Source organism: Oncorhynchus tshawytscha, linkage group LG12, assembly GCF_018296145.1.
Source record: "Oncorhynchus tshawytscha isolate Ot180627B linkage group LG12, Otsh_v2.0, whole genome shotgun sequence".
Taxonomy (NCBI): domain Eukaryota; kingdom Metazoa; phylum Chordata; class Actinopteri; order Salmoniformes; family Salmonidae; genus Oncorhynchus; species Oncorhynchus tshawytscha.
This window is the reverse complement of record NC_056440.1, coordinates 26,410,354-26,427,858: the sequence shown is the minus strand read 5'-3', so window position 1 is coordinate 26,427,858 and position 17,505 is coordinate 26,410,354. Positions and strand designations below refer to the sequence as shown.

The 17,505-nt window shown below is 42.4% G+C and overlaps 1 protein-coding gene across 1 annotated transcript; it reads left to right on the top strand.

The window, feature by feature from the left end:
• The first annotated feature begins 4,269 nt into the window (after positions 1 to 4,269).
• Positions 4,270 to 15,007, top strand: LOC112263942 (mitochondrial sodium/calcium exchanger protein-like). The gene is made up of 12 exons (XM_042331514.1): positions 4,270 to 4,438; positions 5,439 to 6,369; positions 6,458 to 6,625; positions 6,904 to 7,020; positions 7,462 to 7,530; positions 7,629 to 7,759; positions 7,973 to 8,114; positions 9,894 to 10,015; positions 10,298 to 10,451; positions 10,561 to 10,638; positions 10,787 to 10,851; positions 14,346 to 15,007. Exons 2-12 carry the CDS (start codon positions 6,363 to 6,365, stop codon positions 14,517 to 14,519), a joined length of 1,227 nt encoding a protein of 408 aa, XP_042187448.1. The 5' UTR covers positions 4,270 to 4,438; positions 5,439 to 6,362; the 3' UTR covers positions 14,520 to 15,007.
• Positions 15,008 to 17,505: the final 2,498 nt, after the last annotated feature.

Sequence of the window (17,505 nt, the reverse complement as noted above, 5' to 3'; positions counted from 1 at the left end):
CCCTGACTGACTTCTGTTTGATCTGAGACTGCAGGGGTCAGTGGGTCGCACACACACACGAAGGCGTCTGCCTGGTCCTCACTACAATTGTCGGATGGGTTTAAGTGTGGACGTCACGTGTTTTAAGGAAGTAACACTGATGACGCAGGCATGGAGAGTCCGCGAGTCAGATGATTTTGTACATAATGTTCACGGACTTTGCGAACACTCAAACATAAATGGTGTCAACAACTACAAGAAGAAGAGCATTGCCCGTATATTTGTAACGACTACATAACAGAGGTGGCTGTAACAAAGGGTTGGTCAATCTGTTAATTCTTGCTGATCAGGCAGCCTTCAATTTTTCATTGCAACATTTAGCTTACAGCAATTAGTGACACTTTCATTTCGTCCCCAGTATTCTATTCTTAGGTTTGATCTGAACCGAACCCACACAGTCTCGGAATGGACGCAATCCTTGAACGGAATAAATTATGAAAAAAGTTGGAAGCACAATTGTCTGGAATGTCATTGTATGCTGTAGCATTAAGATTTCCCTTCACTGGAACTAAGGGGCCTAGCCCGAACCATGAAAAACAACCCCAGATCATTATTCTTCCTCCACCAAACTTTACAGTTGGCACTATGCATTGGGGCAGGTAGCGTTCTCCCAGCATCCGCCAAACCCAGATTTGTCTGTTGGACTGCCAGATGGTGGAGCGTGTTTCATCACTCCAGAGAACGCATTTCCACTGCGCAGAGTCTAATGGCAGCAAGCTTTACACCACTCCAGCTTACGTTTGGCATTGTGCATGGTGATCTTAGGTTTGTGTCGGCTGCTTGGCCATGGAAACCCATTTCACGAAGCTCCAGACAAACAGTTATTGTGCTGACGTTGCTTCCAGGGGCAGGTACCACATTGAAAGTTACTGAGCTCTTCGGTAAGGCAATTCTACAGCCAATATTTGTCTATGGAGATTGCATGGCTGTGTGCTCAATTTTATACACCTGTCAGCAACGGGTGTGATTGAAATAGCCGAATCTACTCATTTTATGGGTGTCCACATACTTTTGTATATATAGTTTATCTAATTAGATTTCAACCATAAGTCTGACTTTTAACTCAATTTTCCCCGACAAGAGCCCCTTGAAATGTGTCTCTACTTCTGACAAAATCATGTTGATTTTATTATATTTGGTGGTGTGCGGCTAACTGTGCAACTCTTCAAGTAGAGCGGAAAACTCCATTATCTTATATACAGGCAGAGTTGAGTATTGATAACTGGTCGCGCGATTTGCTAGTAACAATATATACAGGCAGAGTTGAGTATTGATAACTGGTCGCGCGATTTGCTAGTAACAACAATGCATCATCAGCAATCGATACTTGTAAAAATGTCAATTCTGAAAACGCTTACCTGTACCTATGTTTGTCCTGTACACCTGCGGTCCTTCCGAGGGGTGCTGAAATTCATACTTTTAATAAAACGTATCGAATACAACCACCGACCTTTTCCTTGTTTTTGTTGCTCAACTTGACACATAGCGGCCTTGATCTACGTAAACGGAGAATAAATTGGCACAAGCTCATTTGGGTTGAGCAACGAAAGAAGAAAAATTGTGGTTGTAGTCGATACAAGTTTTTATTAAAAGTATGAATTTCCGCAGTTCTACTGGACAAACGTTGGTACAGGTAAGCGTTTTCAGAATCATTGACTGGTGGTGATTCAATGTTTTTGCTAATCTCGCAAACAGTTATCAATACTAAATTCTGCCTTGATATAAGAGAAACTGAGTTCAGCTTTACTCAGCTACTCTTCCAATTAGTATAAGGCATGAAATTGCGCTTTTTTAAAATTCATCTCACTTGATCGTGATTGGTGTATATGAGCAAAAAAAACCTTCCTTTTTAAAAATTGACATTTTGGGCGCATCTCAATAATCTAGAATAGCTCTCCTCTTTCCTTTATCCGCACAAAGTAAATACACCTATATTGTTTTCACCTGCCCAATAGAGTACCACAGTATGACTCATAATACCCATAAAACCTAGCAGTCAAATAAGGAAATGGATCCGACATCCTAAGGGGTTCGTACTGATTGTACTGAGATTGTGACAGCGGTTAAATGTTGTCCATTTAGAAAGCAAGAACAAGATGTATGTCAGGAGAAGTGCAGTATTATCAGAAGGAGACGTATACTTGGAATACGGAGGGGGGGGGGAGAGTGAGAGAGAGTCGGTAAAAAAATGGCAGAAAAAAGGGAGATGGTTTGTTAAAGAAGAGTGGCAGAAAGTGTAAGCAGAGTGAGCTGAAGACAGGAGGAGAAATGGAAGTGAATGAGGGTGAAGTATTGGAGGTGGTAGGTGTGGTGAAGTTCTCGGAGCCTGAGGCTTGCACCAAGGGTCAGGATAAGGATGAGTCTGTGACAGTAGGATTGAAGTTTTTGGAAAAAGTGGACCCTTGCCTTTTGGCTGATCCATTTGTGGTTTCAGGGTGGGTGAAAACAGAGTTGGGTGCTGTGGAATCGGTGAGGGTAACCAGAAGTGGTCTTGTGATAATTGTTTGTGATTCTGCTGGTCAGAGGGAAAAGGCACTCCGCATTAAACGAATGGGGGCAAGAAATGTGAATTGTTTTGCTCTCAAGAAAAGGGTGCCATTGAAAGAATTGATTACTGGGGTAGCAGTAAATGTACAAGTTGACCAACTGATGGGGAAGATTCCCGGTGTTTGTGATGCTCATCGTTTGGTGCGACACAGACAGGGTGATGAGAGTGCTGAAACAGAAGAGTCATTGTCTGTTATTTTGAGTTCTGATGTTGAGCCTTTGCCCGACAAAGTGATGTTAGGATATATAAGTTGTTCTGTACGAGCTTTTGTGCCGAATACATTACGTTGTTACAGGTGTCAAGCTTATGGGCATGTGTGTAGGAGGGAGGTTCCTAGGTGTGAGAAGTGTTCAGAAGGACATGAGACAAAGGAATGTGTAGCATTGGGGAAAGTAGTGGTATGTGTTAATTGTAGGGGTGCCCATGTGGCTGGGGATCAGAAATGTCCCATCGAGAGAGGCAGGTTGAGGTTTCCAGGGTTGTTGTCAACTGCTGAGGCAGTGAAGAAAGTAGAGTAAGATGGGTCAAAGGGGAGGATCCTGAGAGGAGTGGTGTGAGTAGTAGATCTGTACCAGTACAGAGGGATGAACCAACAAGTGAAATATGTTTCAGTAAGATTGGATTTTTAGCATTTTATAGCAATGGTTATCAACTGTACTGCAGGGATGGAATGTAAGTCGCAGAAAATTGTGGTTGTGGTGGCAGCTGCAGAGAGGTATTTTGGTGTGTGAGGCTTGACATCAGTAGAGTTCCATGGTTTCCTGGAACTCTTCTGATGTCAAGCATCACACACCAAAATACCTCTCTGCAGCTGCCACCACAACCACAATTTTCTGCGACTTACGTTCCATCCCTGCAGTACAGTTGTTAACCATTGCTATAAATGTGTTAAGTGCTGATGTCCCACCCGTTCAGGTTGTTGGCTTGAGGTAGGACTTCATATATTTAAATAGTGGAGTAGGGTGGTGTTTTTTTTTAATGAGTATAGTGTTAGATTTTAGGCTATTTGTTTGTTCATTTATTTTGTTCAAGCAAAGTATAAAGGAGTTGTATTTAAGTCTAGTTGGTGGCGGTAATGCAACATATTGGATGCCAACCGGCATTAAACCTCATCGAAGAAGAATTAAATGGTTCCAATCGTTATTTCCACCATTAATTTGTCCTATAGGGGATTTTAGAAACTCTTAAAATTAGGGAAGTGTTTCTAAACTTCCCTTTAGGACAAATGGTTTCATGGGTATTATAACACCTTCAATGTCAGGCTGTATAGAGGGGTTGGTTGTTTAGCAACAAAACGACATGTGCGCAACTAGGGGTAAAACAGACAGGGTTGGCTTAGATTGTTGACAACATGAAACATCTCCAATGTTTATTGAAAACATAAAGTTGCACAATGAGCACTTGTCTCTCAAATACATCATTACAGTTGTTCGTTAGCTAGCTAGTGAATGTTTGTCATTGTTGCAAGCTACTCTATCTGGCCATCCAGAATCACAACAACACTAGGCCTTCTGTTCCCTTAAAGCGCTGCTTTGTTTTCATTAGGTTCTCAGCTAACCTGTCTGTGTTGAGCTCAGTGTGAGAGATGATGGTTGCCAGTATCCAGATTTAACCATTATTTCTTTGTAAGCTTATCCCCTCTCCAGTGTGATGTATTGATGATGTGTGTGTGTGTGTGGGCATGCATTTGTCTTTCAGTGTGCCATAGTGATGAACCTGAGTGCTGTTGATCGCTGTGCGTTTGTGAAGACCACCCCAGACTGCAGTATGGAAGACAGCTTCATCAACTACCTCAAGATGACCTTCTGTCTACTACCACCCGACCTCACACCCCTCACCATCACACTCTGTGTAAGTGTGTGTGCCTTGTCAATAGCAGGTGCTCTTACTACCCAGAATGACTTAAATTGAAATAAGGAAGCTGAAGCAACCTCAATAGAAGCTAGTAATGGATACTTCCCTCTGTTCTGAGTAGATCTTCCTCTAATAAAGCTGGATTTACAATTTACATCAGCTTTAACTGAGCCATGCAGTAAAACACAGAGTCATGAAATCAGGCAGTGAGGGACAAATTACATATTTACCTGCTTTGTTGATTATATCTGTATGAATATTGATAGTTAACAACTATGAGCTTGGCAATAGTAAGAGATTGCTAAGAGATTTTCATAACTACCAATGCTGTGCTTCTGCAAAAGGATGGTTCCCCTCTAGCTCCCAGAAGACCCTCTGAGTGTATGGTCAAGGACATGGCGCAACTCAAGATAGAGAGCCTGAGGAACAGAACAAACGTGCTATTGTTTCTAATCAACTTTGCTTCTGACAAACTAAGCCAAATGGAGGGGGGGTGAACATCACCTGGTACACATAACCACAAGATGTGAACACAAGGTAGCTTGTGATGCCCCGATCTGCCGGGCAGGGGTGGAACCAGCCATGACTAAGCATTTTTAGGTCTGCTATATTAGGTCTGCTGTAAGACCTCTGTATTTTTTGTATGGTTGAGCTCTCAGCCTTCCACTTCAGAGTGTATGGTTGACCAGCTTCATTATTGCAATTCTTATTCAATAAAGATGATTGTTTGAAGAAATGACACAGTCTCTCTCACTTGGTTAAACATTTCCACGACAAGTGTTTAACTGAGGATTTGTCCTCAGGGTGTCCACCCAGTCTGGGTTACCCCAGAGGCCCAGGCTGTAGGCCTAGTAGTAGAGGCTACACTAGTTATTTGTGGAGAAGAAGAGATGCAACACCTGCCCATTTTGATATAAAAGTAATTTAATATTTTAAACATTGACGTTTTGGCCATGTCAGAACTAATCTTTCATCTCTATCCCTCTTCTCTCTACAGATTATTTGGTTGTTGTTCTTGTTCATAGTTCTGGGACTAACTGCATCAAAGTTGTAAGTGTCACTTACATGCTCTGTTTATAATGTCTTTACAGCCTGTAAGTTAAGTTTACAGACTCTCTATAAGACTGAGAAACATGAGTTTCGTAACAGTCTCTGTCTCTTGCTGTACGCTGGCTGTAAAGAGAGTGGTGTTTGTGGTTGTGTTTCGTTGACTGCAGGGTTACAACAGCGTTATCTTCAGCAGTTCAAGTTGATATGGTCACATCCCACTGGGCACACACTGGTTGAATCAATGTTGTTTCCATGTTATTTCAATGAAATTACGTTGAATTGACGTCTGTGCTCAGTGGGATGGGCCTAGTCACTTGACCACCTGAGATGAGTGTGTCATGGTTAAGGTTTCCTCTCAGGGAGATGACTTACTTTAATGCTTGTGATTTGGTCATGTGACTGATCACATGTATCACAGAGAAAGCAAATGTCCACCAGACTGTTGTTACATACTGTGTGTGTTTGAGGCTGGGGGGTTCTAGGTTAACTATTGATTGACTTAAGGCGCATCTATCTTCAGCTTCTGTCCCAACCTCTCAGCCATCTCCTCCTCCCTTCGACTCACACACAACGTGGCTGTATCCCTCTACAGCACACACACACACACACACACACACACACACACACACACACTGTATCGCATTCAACATATTTTCATGAATATTCCTTTAAATCTGCTTAAATTATCATCTCGTCATACACACACACAAATACACTCACAAACAAACTCTACTCTAGCACCAGAAGTGTTTTCCCTAACAGTGTGTGTCAGGGTGTTACGTTCCTGGTGCTAGGTAATGGAGCCCCAGATGTCTTCAGTGCCACAGTGGCCTTCTCCCGTCCACACACTGCTGGCCTGGCTATAGGAGCAATGTTTGGTACGTACACATACAACGCCTTGCTATAGAAGCACTGTTCAGTCAGAGTAGACATGCTCCTTTAATCCCTCTTTCCCTCTGTCCATAGGAGCGGGTATCTTCGTAACAACTGTGGTTGCCGGGGCTGTGTCATTGGTCAAACCCTTCACTGTGGCGTCCCGCCCCTTCCTGCGTGATGTCATCTTCTACATGGCTGCTGTCTTCTGGACCATCGTCATCCTCTACAGAGGAACTATATCACTGGGAGAGACACTGGGTAAACACAGACACAGTTGGGTTAGACTTCTTGCGTTAGAGTTGAATAAGAGTTGTGTCATGGTTGTAGTAGTCAACATTACCCTGGGAGCTACACAACACCAAACCTCTCTCTATTTCAGGTTCATCTATCAGTCATGCCTCTGTGTCCCTCAAGCTTGAACCCAGTCAAAATATTACAGACCTAGACACAGTATTCAGTGCACTTCAGAAGTTAGGACTGTTTACACTGGGGTGAATGGGGTGAAATAAGAATAAGGTGTTTGTTTCTCTCTGTAGGGTACCTGGGGCTATATGTGGTGTATGTGATAACAGTCATCGCGAGTGCCTACATCTACAGTCATCAGAAACACTCCGCGACCAGAAGTTCCATCCAGAGCTCAACACATGTACCAGGTAACACACTCACACACACATCAAACTCTGCATTGTTGGGAACGGCCCGTAAGTAAGTCTACACTAACTGTGAAATAACTCAAATGTGACAAATATTTTATTTTAATATATTTTTTTAATTTGACACACACACACACACAGTGAGTGTCACCTGGTGGACGTGTTTAACTATTCTGGTCCAAACAAGAATAGTAAACAAACAAATATTTGACCAATTGGGGACATTTTGTTAGTCCCCACGAGGTCAAATGCTATTTCTAGGGAGTTTAGGGTTAAGGTTAGAATTAGTGTTAGGGTTGGAATTACATTAAGGGTTAGGAGCTAGAGTTAGGGTAAGAGTACAGGATAGGGAAAAATAGGCTTTTGAATGGGACTGAATTGTGTGTCCCCACAAGGTTAGCTGTACAAGATTGTGTGTCTGACAGTCATATCTGTCTGCAGAGTTCCAGTCGTCTGAGTCCGATGATGAGGCAATTCTTATATCTAATAGCAGCATCCAGGAGGACTACGGTAACAACCACAATCATGTGTACATTCTACTAAGTTATTCCGCTGGGGTGTGCTACGAGAATCAATCCAGTCAAGTGTTTGTGTTTGTGCGTGTATAGACAGTGAGTACTGTCCCCTGCTGCCCTACTGTGAATCAACCAGTTCCATCCTGTTGAGTTCTCTCAACCCGGTGGACAGCAGGATCTGGAGGAGGAAGTCCTGGCGCTGGAGGGCCATCAAAATAGTAAAGGTGTGCATGCATGACTGTATGTGTGTTTTTCTATTTGCCAATCTGAAGTTGTCTTTGCACTTTTCTATTGGCAGAACTGTAATAATTAGGAGTCAGTGTTATGACAGGGGTTGTGAACAGAGCCAGACCATATGTTTTTATTTGGACAGGAGGAGCATCATTGTGTGCTTGAATGTGTGGTTACTGAGCTGCAGTTTCTCCCCTGTCCACCAGATGCCACTGGAGGTGCTGCTGCTGCTGACTGTTCCAGTGGTGGATCCTGATAAAGAAGACAGGAACTGGAGAAGACCATTAAACTGCCTCCACCTGATCACCGCACCACTGGTGTGTGTGCTCACCTTCCGTTCTGGAGAGTGTAAGTCTACATGCCTGTGTATTAGTGAAGCGCAGGTTAACTCGTTATCTGCTGCCCACCTGGGTTTAACTCCTTAAAAAATCCACAAATGTATAATTCTTGTGCTATTTAGATCTATAGGTCACATTTAGCCTAGAATAGTGAAAGACAAACCAATCTGGTATTAGTGCATAAGTGTAAGCTTTACACCTCGATCACACCGACAGCATGAATGTACTTCTGGTACACCAGAAGTACATTAATTTCCAATGGAACACTGTGTTTGCCCTGCAGCATGGCGTTGCAGAGGCAGTTGCAGTGCGTTGTGTGATGCTTACGTTGAACGTATGCGTCAAACTGTATGTGTAGACGGCTTGACAGAAATGGTAGCAGAAGGTGAAGGTTGACATTTTGTTGCACACAGAGCCAGATGATGATGTGTAACATTTTGCTCAGTGACGCTGTCGATGTGATCAAGGCGTTACGCATGCCAAATAGCTTTTTTCGAACAGGCAGAGAAAGTTAATGTCAATCCACTGAGGCAGAGTTTTTAATTAAGAGAAACTGTGAAATGGAGAGTTGAAAATAAAGGGAAAGGAGGGCCAGAAAAGTAATGTTTGTGAAAGATTTGGTGAATTGTTAAGAGGATGACAGCATTGCCAGCTGTGTGATGATTGTGAGGCCCTATACAAATTTGACAGTCACAAGACAGGGACTTCAAATGGGCCTATGGCACGCCAAGGGAACTGGACTGCCTACTGTTCAGATGGGTTAAATGGAAACTGAAATCTGGACACTGACTGTAGAGCTATAACCTCTCACATATGCTTAATTATTTTAATATTAAGGCTATCTTGCACCAAATGTAGGAAAAATGTGGATATGGGAACAGGAGTGGAGAAATATGATTTATTTCTTTCAGCATCTTGAGAGAATGTGAAAGTGCAGTTCGATACAGTCTGTAGAGCACAGGAGGTTGGTGGCACCTTAATTGGGGAGGACGGGCTCGTGGTATAGGCTGGAGTGGAATTAGTGGAATGGTATAAAATACATCAAACACATGGTTTCCAGGTGTATGATGCCATTCCACTGCTGTAGAGGTGATATCTTGATCAGTATCATAAAAGCTAGTATTTAAACCACATAAAATGTGCATCCAAGCCGAACTGAAATCTTATCAGAAACCTGTTGGGTCGTTTTTATAGCTTTCTATTTCCTTACAACTGGTCAAACTGATGTCATTTGGAAATTTTGCAGAGAAAATCTTTCATTTTTAAATGTATTTTCTCCCCGGTCCCTAAACTGCTCCACGAAAGAATCCGAGATGACCGAGAACGTTACCAATGTCAAGTAGATTGAAACAATGAAACATATTCTGGCGAGCAAGAGTTTATTTAGTCTTCTGGGGCAACATATAATGACAGAAGAGAAGCTGCATGTATATAATTATAGACAAGTTGACTAACACACAGCCTACCAAAATGTCAGAAATAAGCAGAAATGTATCTACATCGGGCACCCCCTGCCCACAAATTGTTCCGCCATCTCTGCCTGTAGCCTACAGCGCATTTTCTATATTAGAGGGTTAGGGTTGGGTGCGGTCTTCATATTTTCAATTTATCACATATAGTCTGGCGGATGCGTTGTTAGCAATTGCAGGTGAACAAACAGCTGATCTGCGCACCACTACTGTGTATGGGTGTGTGGTCAAAGAACCTCAATCTCTATTCTGTAAAATGTGACATCCTCTCCAGAAGAAGTGGGCTAACCCACTGGACTGGTGTCTCTTTCTCTCTCTAGACGGGATGTATCAGATCGAGGATCAGTTTCCTGTCTGGGCATTGACGTTGCTCTTTGGCCTCTTCCTCTCTGCCATAGTCTTCCTCACCACCACCAACAACCACCCCCCGCCATACCACTCAGTAAGAACACATACACAGACACATTCCTTATTTCCATAACTGTTGTTGTCTCTGTTAGGTGTTGTGGTGAGTGTGTATGATGTGTGTGGGGTTTGTCCATAGCTGTTCTCTCTGCTGGGCTTTGTGGTGAGTGTGTATGATGTGTGTGGGGTTTGTCCATTGCTGTTCTCTCTGCTGGGCTTTGTGGTGAGTGTGTATGATGTGTGTGGGGTTTGTCCATAGCTGTTCTTTCTGCTGGGCTTTGTGGTGAGTGTGTATGATGTGTGTGGGTTTTCTCCATAGCTGTTCTCTCTGCTGGGCTTTGTGGTGAGTGCGATATGGATCAGTGCTGCAGCCTTGGAGGTGGTCAGTATCCTGCACATGCTCGGTGTGGTCTTCAGTCTGTCCAACAATTTACTGGGTCTCACACTGCTGGCCTGGGGAAACAGCATAGGGGGTAAGACACATACACACAAACTGAGGTTATCTGCACTCCCCTACTAATCATTCAACAGAAGACAGACTGACTGCTTGCTTGCTGTAGTGTTGAATCTGTTTATTACCAGATAGTTTTTCTGACGTCACCATCGCTCGCCAGGGATACCCTCAGATGGCAATATCAGCCTGCTTTGGGGGAATCTTTAGTATCCTTTTGTGTGTCTTCTGGACATGTTTGTGCAGGCATAATGGGAGTGTGTGTGTGTTTGACTGTGAAAAGCATAATGCGAGTGTGTGTGTGTGTACCTCTGCTGTGTATGAATCATGTTTCTGCCTTGACCGTGTTCCTCTCAGACATGCTGATTGGAGTGGGCATTGGCTGTCTGATGCAGATGTTTAACAACGAGCCAGTGGTGACGGTACGTCTGCTCTTAGCTTCAGTACCCTGTCATATATATATATATATACAGTGCCTTGCGAAAGTATTCGGCCCACTTGAACTTTGCGACCTTTTGCCACATTTCAGGCTTCAAACATAAAGATATAAAACTGTATTTTTTTGTGAAGAATCAACAAGTGGGACACAATCATGAAGTGGAACGACATTTATTGGATATTTCAAACTTTTTAACAAATCAAAAACTGAAAAATTGGGCGTGCAAAATTATTCAGCCCCTTTACTTTCAGTGCAGCAAACTCTCTCCAGAAGTTCAGTGAGGATCTCTGAATGATCCAATGTTGACCTAAATGACTAATGATGATAAATACAATCCACCTGTGTGTAATCAAGTCTCCGTATAAATGCACCTGCACTGTGATAGTCTCAGAGGTCCGTTAAAAGCGCAGTGAGCATCATGAAGAACAAGGAACACACCAGGCAGGTCCGAGATACTGTTGTGAAGAAGTGTAAAGCCAGATTTGGATACAAAAAGATTTCCCAAGCTTTAAACATCCCAAGGAGCACTGTGCAAGCGATAATATTGAAATGGAAGGAGTATCAGACCACTGCAAATCTACCAAGACCTGGCCGTCCCTCTAAACTTTCAGCTCATACAAGGAGAAGACTGATCAGAGATGCAGCCAAGAGGCCCATGATCACTCTGGATGAACTGAAGAGATCTACAGCTGAGGTGGGAGACTCTGTCCATAGGACAACAATCAGTCGTATATTGCACAAATCTGGCCTTTATGGAAGAGCGGCAAGAAGAAAGCCATTTCTTAAAGATATCCATAAAAAGTGTCATTTAAAGTTTGCCACAAGCCACCTGGGAGACACACCAAACATGTGGAAGAAGGTGCTCTGGTCAGATGAAACTAAAATTGAACTTTTTGGCAACAATGCAAAACGTTATGTTTGGCGTAAAAGCAACACAGCTCATCACCCTGAACACACCATCCACACTGTCAAACATGGTGGTGGCAGCATCATGGTTTGGGCCTGCTTTTCTTCAGCAGGGACAGGGAAGATGGTTAAAATTGATGGGAAGATGGGTGGAGCCAAATACAGGACCATTCTGGAAGAAAACCTGATGGAGTCTGCAAAAGACCTGAGACTGGGATGGAGATTTGCCTTCCAACAAGACAATGATCCAGATCCAAAACATAAAGCAAAATCTACAATGGAATGGTTCAAAAATAAACATATCCAGGTGTTAGAATGTCAAAGTCCAGACCTGAATCCAATCGAGAATCTGTGGAAAGAACTGAAAACTGCTGTTCACAAATGCTCTCCATCCAACCTCACTGAGCTCGAGCTGTTTTGCAAGGAGGAATGGGAAAAAATGTCAGTCTCTCGATGTGCAAAACTGATAGAGACATACCCCAAGCGACTTACAGCTGCAAAAGGTGGCGCTACAAAGTATTAACTTAAGGGGGCTGAATCATTTTGCACGCCCAATTTTTCAGTTTTTGATTTGTTAAAAAAGTTTGAAATATCCAATAAATGTCGTTCCACTTCATGATTGTGTCCCACTTGCTGTTGATTCTTCACAAAAAAATACAGTTTTATATCTTTATGTTTGAAGCCTGAAATGTGGCAAAAGGTCGCAAAGTTCAAGGGGGCCGAATACTTTCGCAAGGCACTGTATATATATATATATACACACACACACACACACACACACACACACACACACACAGTTGAAGTCAGAAGTTTACATAAACCTTAGCCAAATACATTTATACATTCCTGACATTTAATTATAGTAGAATTCCCTGTCTTAGGTCAGTTAGGATCACCACTTTATTTTAAGAATTTGAAATGTCAAAATAATAGTAGAGTGATTTATTTCAGCTTTTATTTCTTTCATCACATTCTCAGTGGGTCAGAAGTTTACATACACTCAATTATTATTTTGTAACATTGCCTTTAAATTGTTTAACTTGGGTCAAACATTTCAAGTAGTCTTCCACAAACTTCCCACAATAAGTTGGGTGAATGTTGGCCCATTCCTCCTGACAGAGTTGGTGTAACTGAGTCAGGTTTGTAGGCCTCCTTGCTCGCACATGCTTTTTCAGTTCTGCCTACATATTTTCTATAGGATTGAGGTCAAGGCTTTGTGATGGCCACTCCAATATCTTGACTTTGTTGTCCTTAAACCATTTTGCCACAACTTTGGAAGTATGCTTGGGGTCATTGTCCATTTGGAAGACCCATTTGTGACCAAGCTTTAACTTCCTGACTGAAGTCTTGTGATGTTGCTTCAATATATCCATATCATTTCCCTTCCTCATAATGCCATCTATTTTGTGAAGTGCACCAGTCCCTCCGGCAGCAAGGCACCCCCAGAACATGATGCTGCCACCTCCATGCTTCACGGTTGGGATGGTGTTCTTCGGCTTGCAAGCCTCCCCCTTTTTCCACCAAACATAACGATGGTGATTATGGCTTTCCAGGTCTATATTTGTTACATCAGACCAGAGGACATTTCTCCAAAAAGTACAATCTTTGTCCCCATGTACAGTTGCAAACCGTAGTCTGGCTTGTTTATGGCGGTTTTGGAGCAGTGGCCTCTTCCTTGCTGAGTGGCCTTTCAAGTTATGTCGATATAGGATTTGTTTTACTGTGGATAGATACTTTAGTACCTTTTTCCTCCTGCTGTTCTGGGATTGATTTGCACTTTTCGCACCAAAGTACGATCATCTCTAGGAGACAGAACGCGTCTCCTTCCTGAGCGGTATAACGGCTGCGTGGTCCCATGGTGTTTATTCTTTGTACAGATGAACATGGTACCTTCAGGCGTTGGACCAGACTTGTGGAGGTCTACAATGTTTTTCCGGAAGTCTTGGTGGATTTCCCCATGATGTCAAACAAAGAGGCACTGAGTTTGAAGGTAGGCCTTGAAATACATCCACAGGTACACCTCCAATTGACTCAAATTATGTCAATTAGCCTATCAGAAGCTTCTAAAGCCATGACATCATTTTCTGGAATTTGGGCACAGTCAACTTGGTGTATGTAAACTTCTGAGTCACTGGAATTGTGATACAGTGAATTATATGTGAAATAATCGTTGGAAAACTTACTTGTCATGTACAAAGTAGATGTCCTAACCGACTTGCCAAAACTATAGTTTGTTAACAAGAAATTTGTGGAGTGGTTGAAAAACGAGTTTTAATGACTCCAACCTAAGTGTATGTAAACTTCAGACTTCAACTGTTTGTATATATATGAGCTGAGTTTTTAATTGGGTGTCATAAACATTTGTAGAGAGGTAGTGACCAGAGAAATGTCTTTGTCTGAAGTGTGTAGGATAGGAGTTTTATCAGGAAATAAATGAAAATGTTTATCAATGAGAGAGAATTGCAGCCGTCCCGATATTGAACTCTGTGCAACACCTTTTTTCAGTTTCCACATGATTGGACTGGTATTACCCTATTTCAACCCCCCCACCCCCTTATCCCCACCCCCTAGTTTGAACCTGCAGGTTTGTTGACCTGGGCTCTAGCAGGTTCTCTGGGTCTCTCTCTGGTCCTCTCCTTCATCCTGGTTCCTCTGCACTGTTTCCACATGGGCCGGTCTTATGGAATCTTCCTCCTGGTTGCGCTGCTCACTGAGTTTGGCTTTATCCACACCGGAAGCCAGTAAGGGATGTAAGGGATGGACCAGTCTGGTGGAGCTGCCTGTGAGTACTGACAAGACTGTCTGAGACCTGAGTGACTTAAAGCCAATAACACTGGGCCTTAATTGAATTGGAGCAAATCACCCTGTGGCTTTACTTTAGTCCGTTTGCACTGACTGTATTTTTATATTTAGATTGCTATTAGCTGTTACTTGAGAACAGCTTCTCTTCCTAGGGTCCACCCAAAACAATTATACAGAAATGACTGTAGGGACAATTGTTCTTACAGGCAACATCCCGTGAATCTTATGTGAAAGCAACACTGTTTTAAAAGTAACCCATATACCAACAAGGAGAAGAAATACAAGAAAAAAGCTGCAGTAGCACTAGGGAATTATCTCCTTTAAATCAATGTGAATGCAGTGTCTCCTATCTTAGCGAGACACACTGCTATATGTAATGGTTGTGAGTAAATTGTCAAATGTGCTCTATGCGTTTTATGGCATAGAAATACCTATATAGTTCCAACTTCTGAAACATGAAACAGTAGGGCGCAGCTGTTAAAATGATTTGAAGATGGCCCTAAACAAGCTACTTTACGTAGTAGCTTCAAACATTGTTTAAAAAATGTTTTATTAAGAAATAGTTTTCTTTACTGTGACAGATGTATGATAGATATAGAGGTAATACATTACTGCCCCTGATAGATATTTGCACCTTTGGTAAAGGATGCTGTTAGAACTTTGTCTGGGCTGTGTGTATGTGTTAAAGGAACTGAGCTCCAGGTAGATCACAAGTCCCTAGTGAACTCCGTTAAACATCTTAACTGAAGAGAACATACTGAGCCGGGTTCAGTCTGGTTTTAGCACCACAACTGCAGCACAATGTTGCTTTTTATCATTGATTTATCAAAGGCATTTGATTCAGTTGACCATGAATTGTTGCTAGCTAGACTCGGTAACGGGGCAGTAATCAGTTCCTAAACCAATATGTATATGCTGACAATCACAAGTCTAGATTAATAGAGGTGTGCATTTTAGCTGCTGTGTTGTTCTCAATGTGTATTAATGATTTGGGAAATGGGATGCAACCAGTAAAGCTGCATCTATATGCAGATGATAGTCATATATTCATGTGCACCTTCTCTGGTTCAGGCTGTTGAAGAGCTCCAGACTGCTTTTCAGTCACTATAGGCCTCCCTTTGTGTTCTCAAACTGGTATTGAATGTACAAAAAACTAAATTCATGACCTTTACCAGAGCTAGCACTCAGCCAGAGAAGGATAGCATTGTCACATCTGGTGGCTTATCCATTGAAAATAGTGTCATCCTACAAATACCAAGGTATATGGTTGGATGACATGACCTTTAAAGTTCATTTGGATAATCTTGTGAGGAAGCTTAAATTGAAATTGGGGTTTTATTTTTGTAATAAGGCTTGCTTCCCACTTATGGCCAGAAAGAAGATTGATCAGGCCACTTTTCTCTCTGTAATTGATTATGGTGACTTGTTGTATATGCATGCAGCCTCCTCTGTCATGCATCCTTACTCTTTATTACAAATGCCAAGTCACTCACCCACCATTGCAGGTTGGACCTCACTTTATATGCGCAGAAAGCTACATTTGTATGTGTTCATCTACAAAGCATTTTAACTCTGTAGTCTGGTCTCCTTCACCGCCAGCAGTTACCGGGCCTGCTAGGTGATTGCTACTTACAGGTGCATGGAATAGTCTACAACCAATGCTTCATCTAGATATGTTAGGGCCACTGACTTAATAAAACAAATAAGGGAGACTGTTACAGGAGTGTAGATGCTTTTTTCCCCCCATGTTGAATTGATGTATGTTTTAATTCTAATATTGATTGTTTGTAGCTGCCTTCTTGTCCAGGTCTCCCTTGAAAAAGAGACTCTGGGTCTCAATGGGCTTTTCCTGGTTCGATAAAGGTTCTTATGTGTCGACTCATGTGTAGGTTCTGAGATGTTGATTGTGTATGGTCTCTGTTAAAGATCTAAAATAAAAACATCCTTCATGTAACAACCAGGTGTTGTCTATAGCCATATCTCAGGGCTAGTCTGAGCCCGAAGTCTCAAGTGGTGCAGCGGTCTAAGACACTGCATGTAAGTGCTTGAGGCGTCACTACAGACACCGTGGTTCAAATCCAGGCTGTATCGCAACCGGCCGTGATTGGGAGTCTCAGGACGACACAATTTGCCCAGTATCGTCCGGGGTAGGCCATCATTGTAAATAAGAATTTGTTCTTAGCTTTTTATTTTTATTTAACTAGGCCAAGTCAGTTAAGGTAGCTATGCAAATGCATTTGACAAAGTGAAACATTTATTTAAATTATTCCTAATTTAATACACTGACAAGTTATAAAAGTAAAGTACTGTCTTAGGTTTGTTGAAACACTGGTTAGGAGATATAGCTGTAGGTTACTGGACAGGTGCAGGGGTTTGAGGGGTGTGTGTAGTGGCTTTTGAGGGGGCTGAGATTACTACTGGCAGACAGGGTGGGCGTGTCTTGATGCCAGGACAGTCCGATGACGAATGAACACAGGAGGGGGAGTGGCTACAAAATAGGCTGTAGAGTGTGTATCTACATGCAGCAGTGTTCATCTCATAGAGATGGAGGATGTAACATTCTGTCCCATTACAGCGTCAGAGCATTGGCAGCACCATTGAGGCATTCTCCATTTTGCAGTAATCAATTCTTATTTTACTACTTCTACCTGGAGTGTGTTTGAACAGGTATAAAGCCAAGGTTAGTGATTTACTGCCACCTGGAGTGTGTTTGAACAGGTATAAAGCCAAGGTTAGTGATTTACTGTCACCTGGAGTGTGTTTGAACAGGTATAAAGCCAAGGTTAGTGATTTACTGCCACCTGGAGTGTGTTTGAACAGGTATAAAGCCAAGGTTAGTGATTTACTGCCACCTGGAGTGTGTTTGAACAGGTATAAAGCCAAGGTTAGTGATTTACTGCCACCTGGAGTGTGTTTGAACAGGTATAAA

Coding starts and splice junctions, on each gene's coding strand:
- LOC112263942 (XM_042331514.1), top strand. Junction 7,021..7,461: donor GAGCTCAACACATGTACCAG/GTAACACACTCA, acceptor ATCTGTCTGCAG/AGTTCCAGTCGTCTGAGTCC. Junction 7,760..7,972: donor GGGCCATCAAAATAGTAAAG/GTGTGCATGCAT, acceptor CCTGTCCACCAG/ATGCCACTGGAGGTGCTGCT.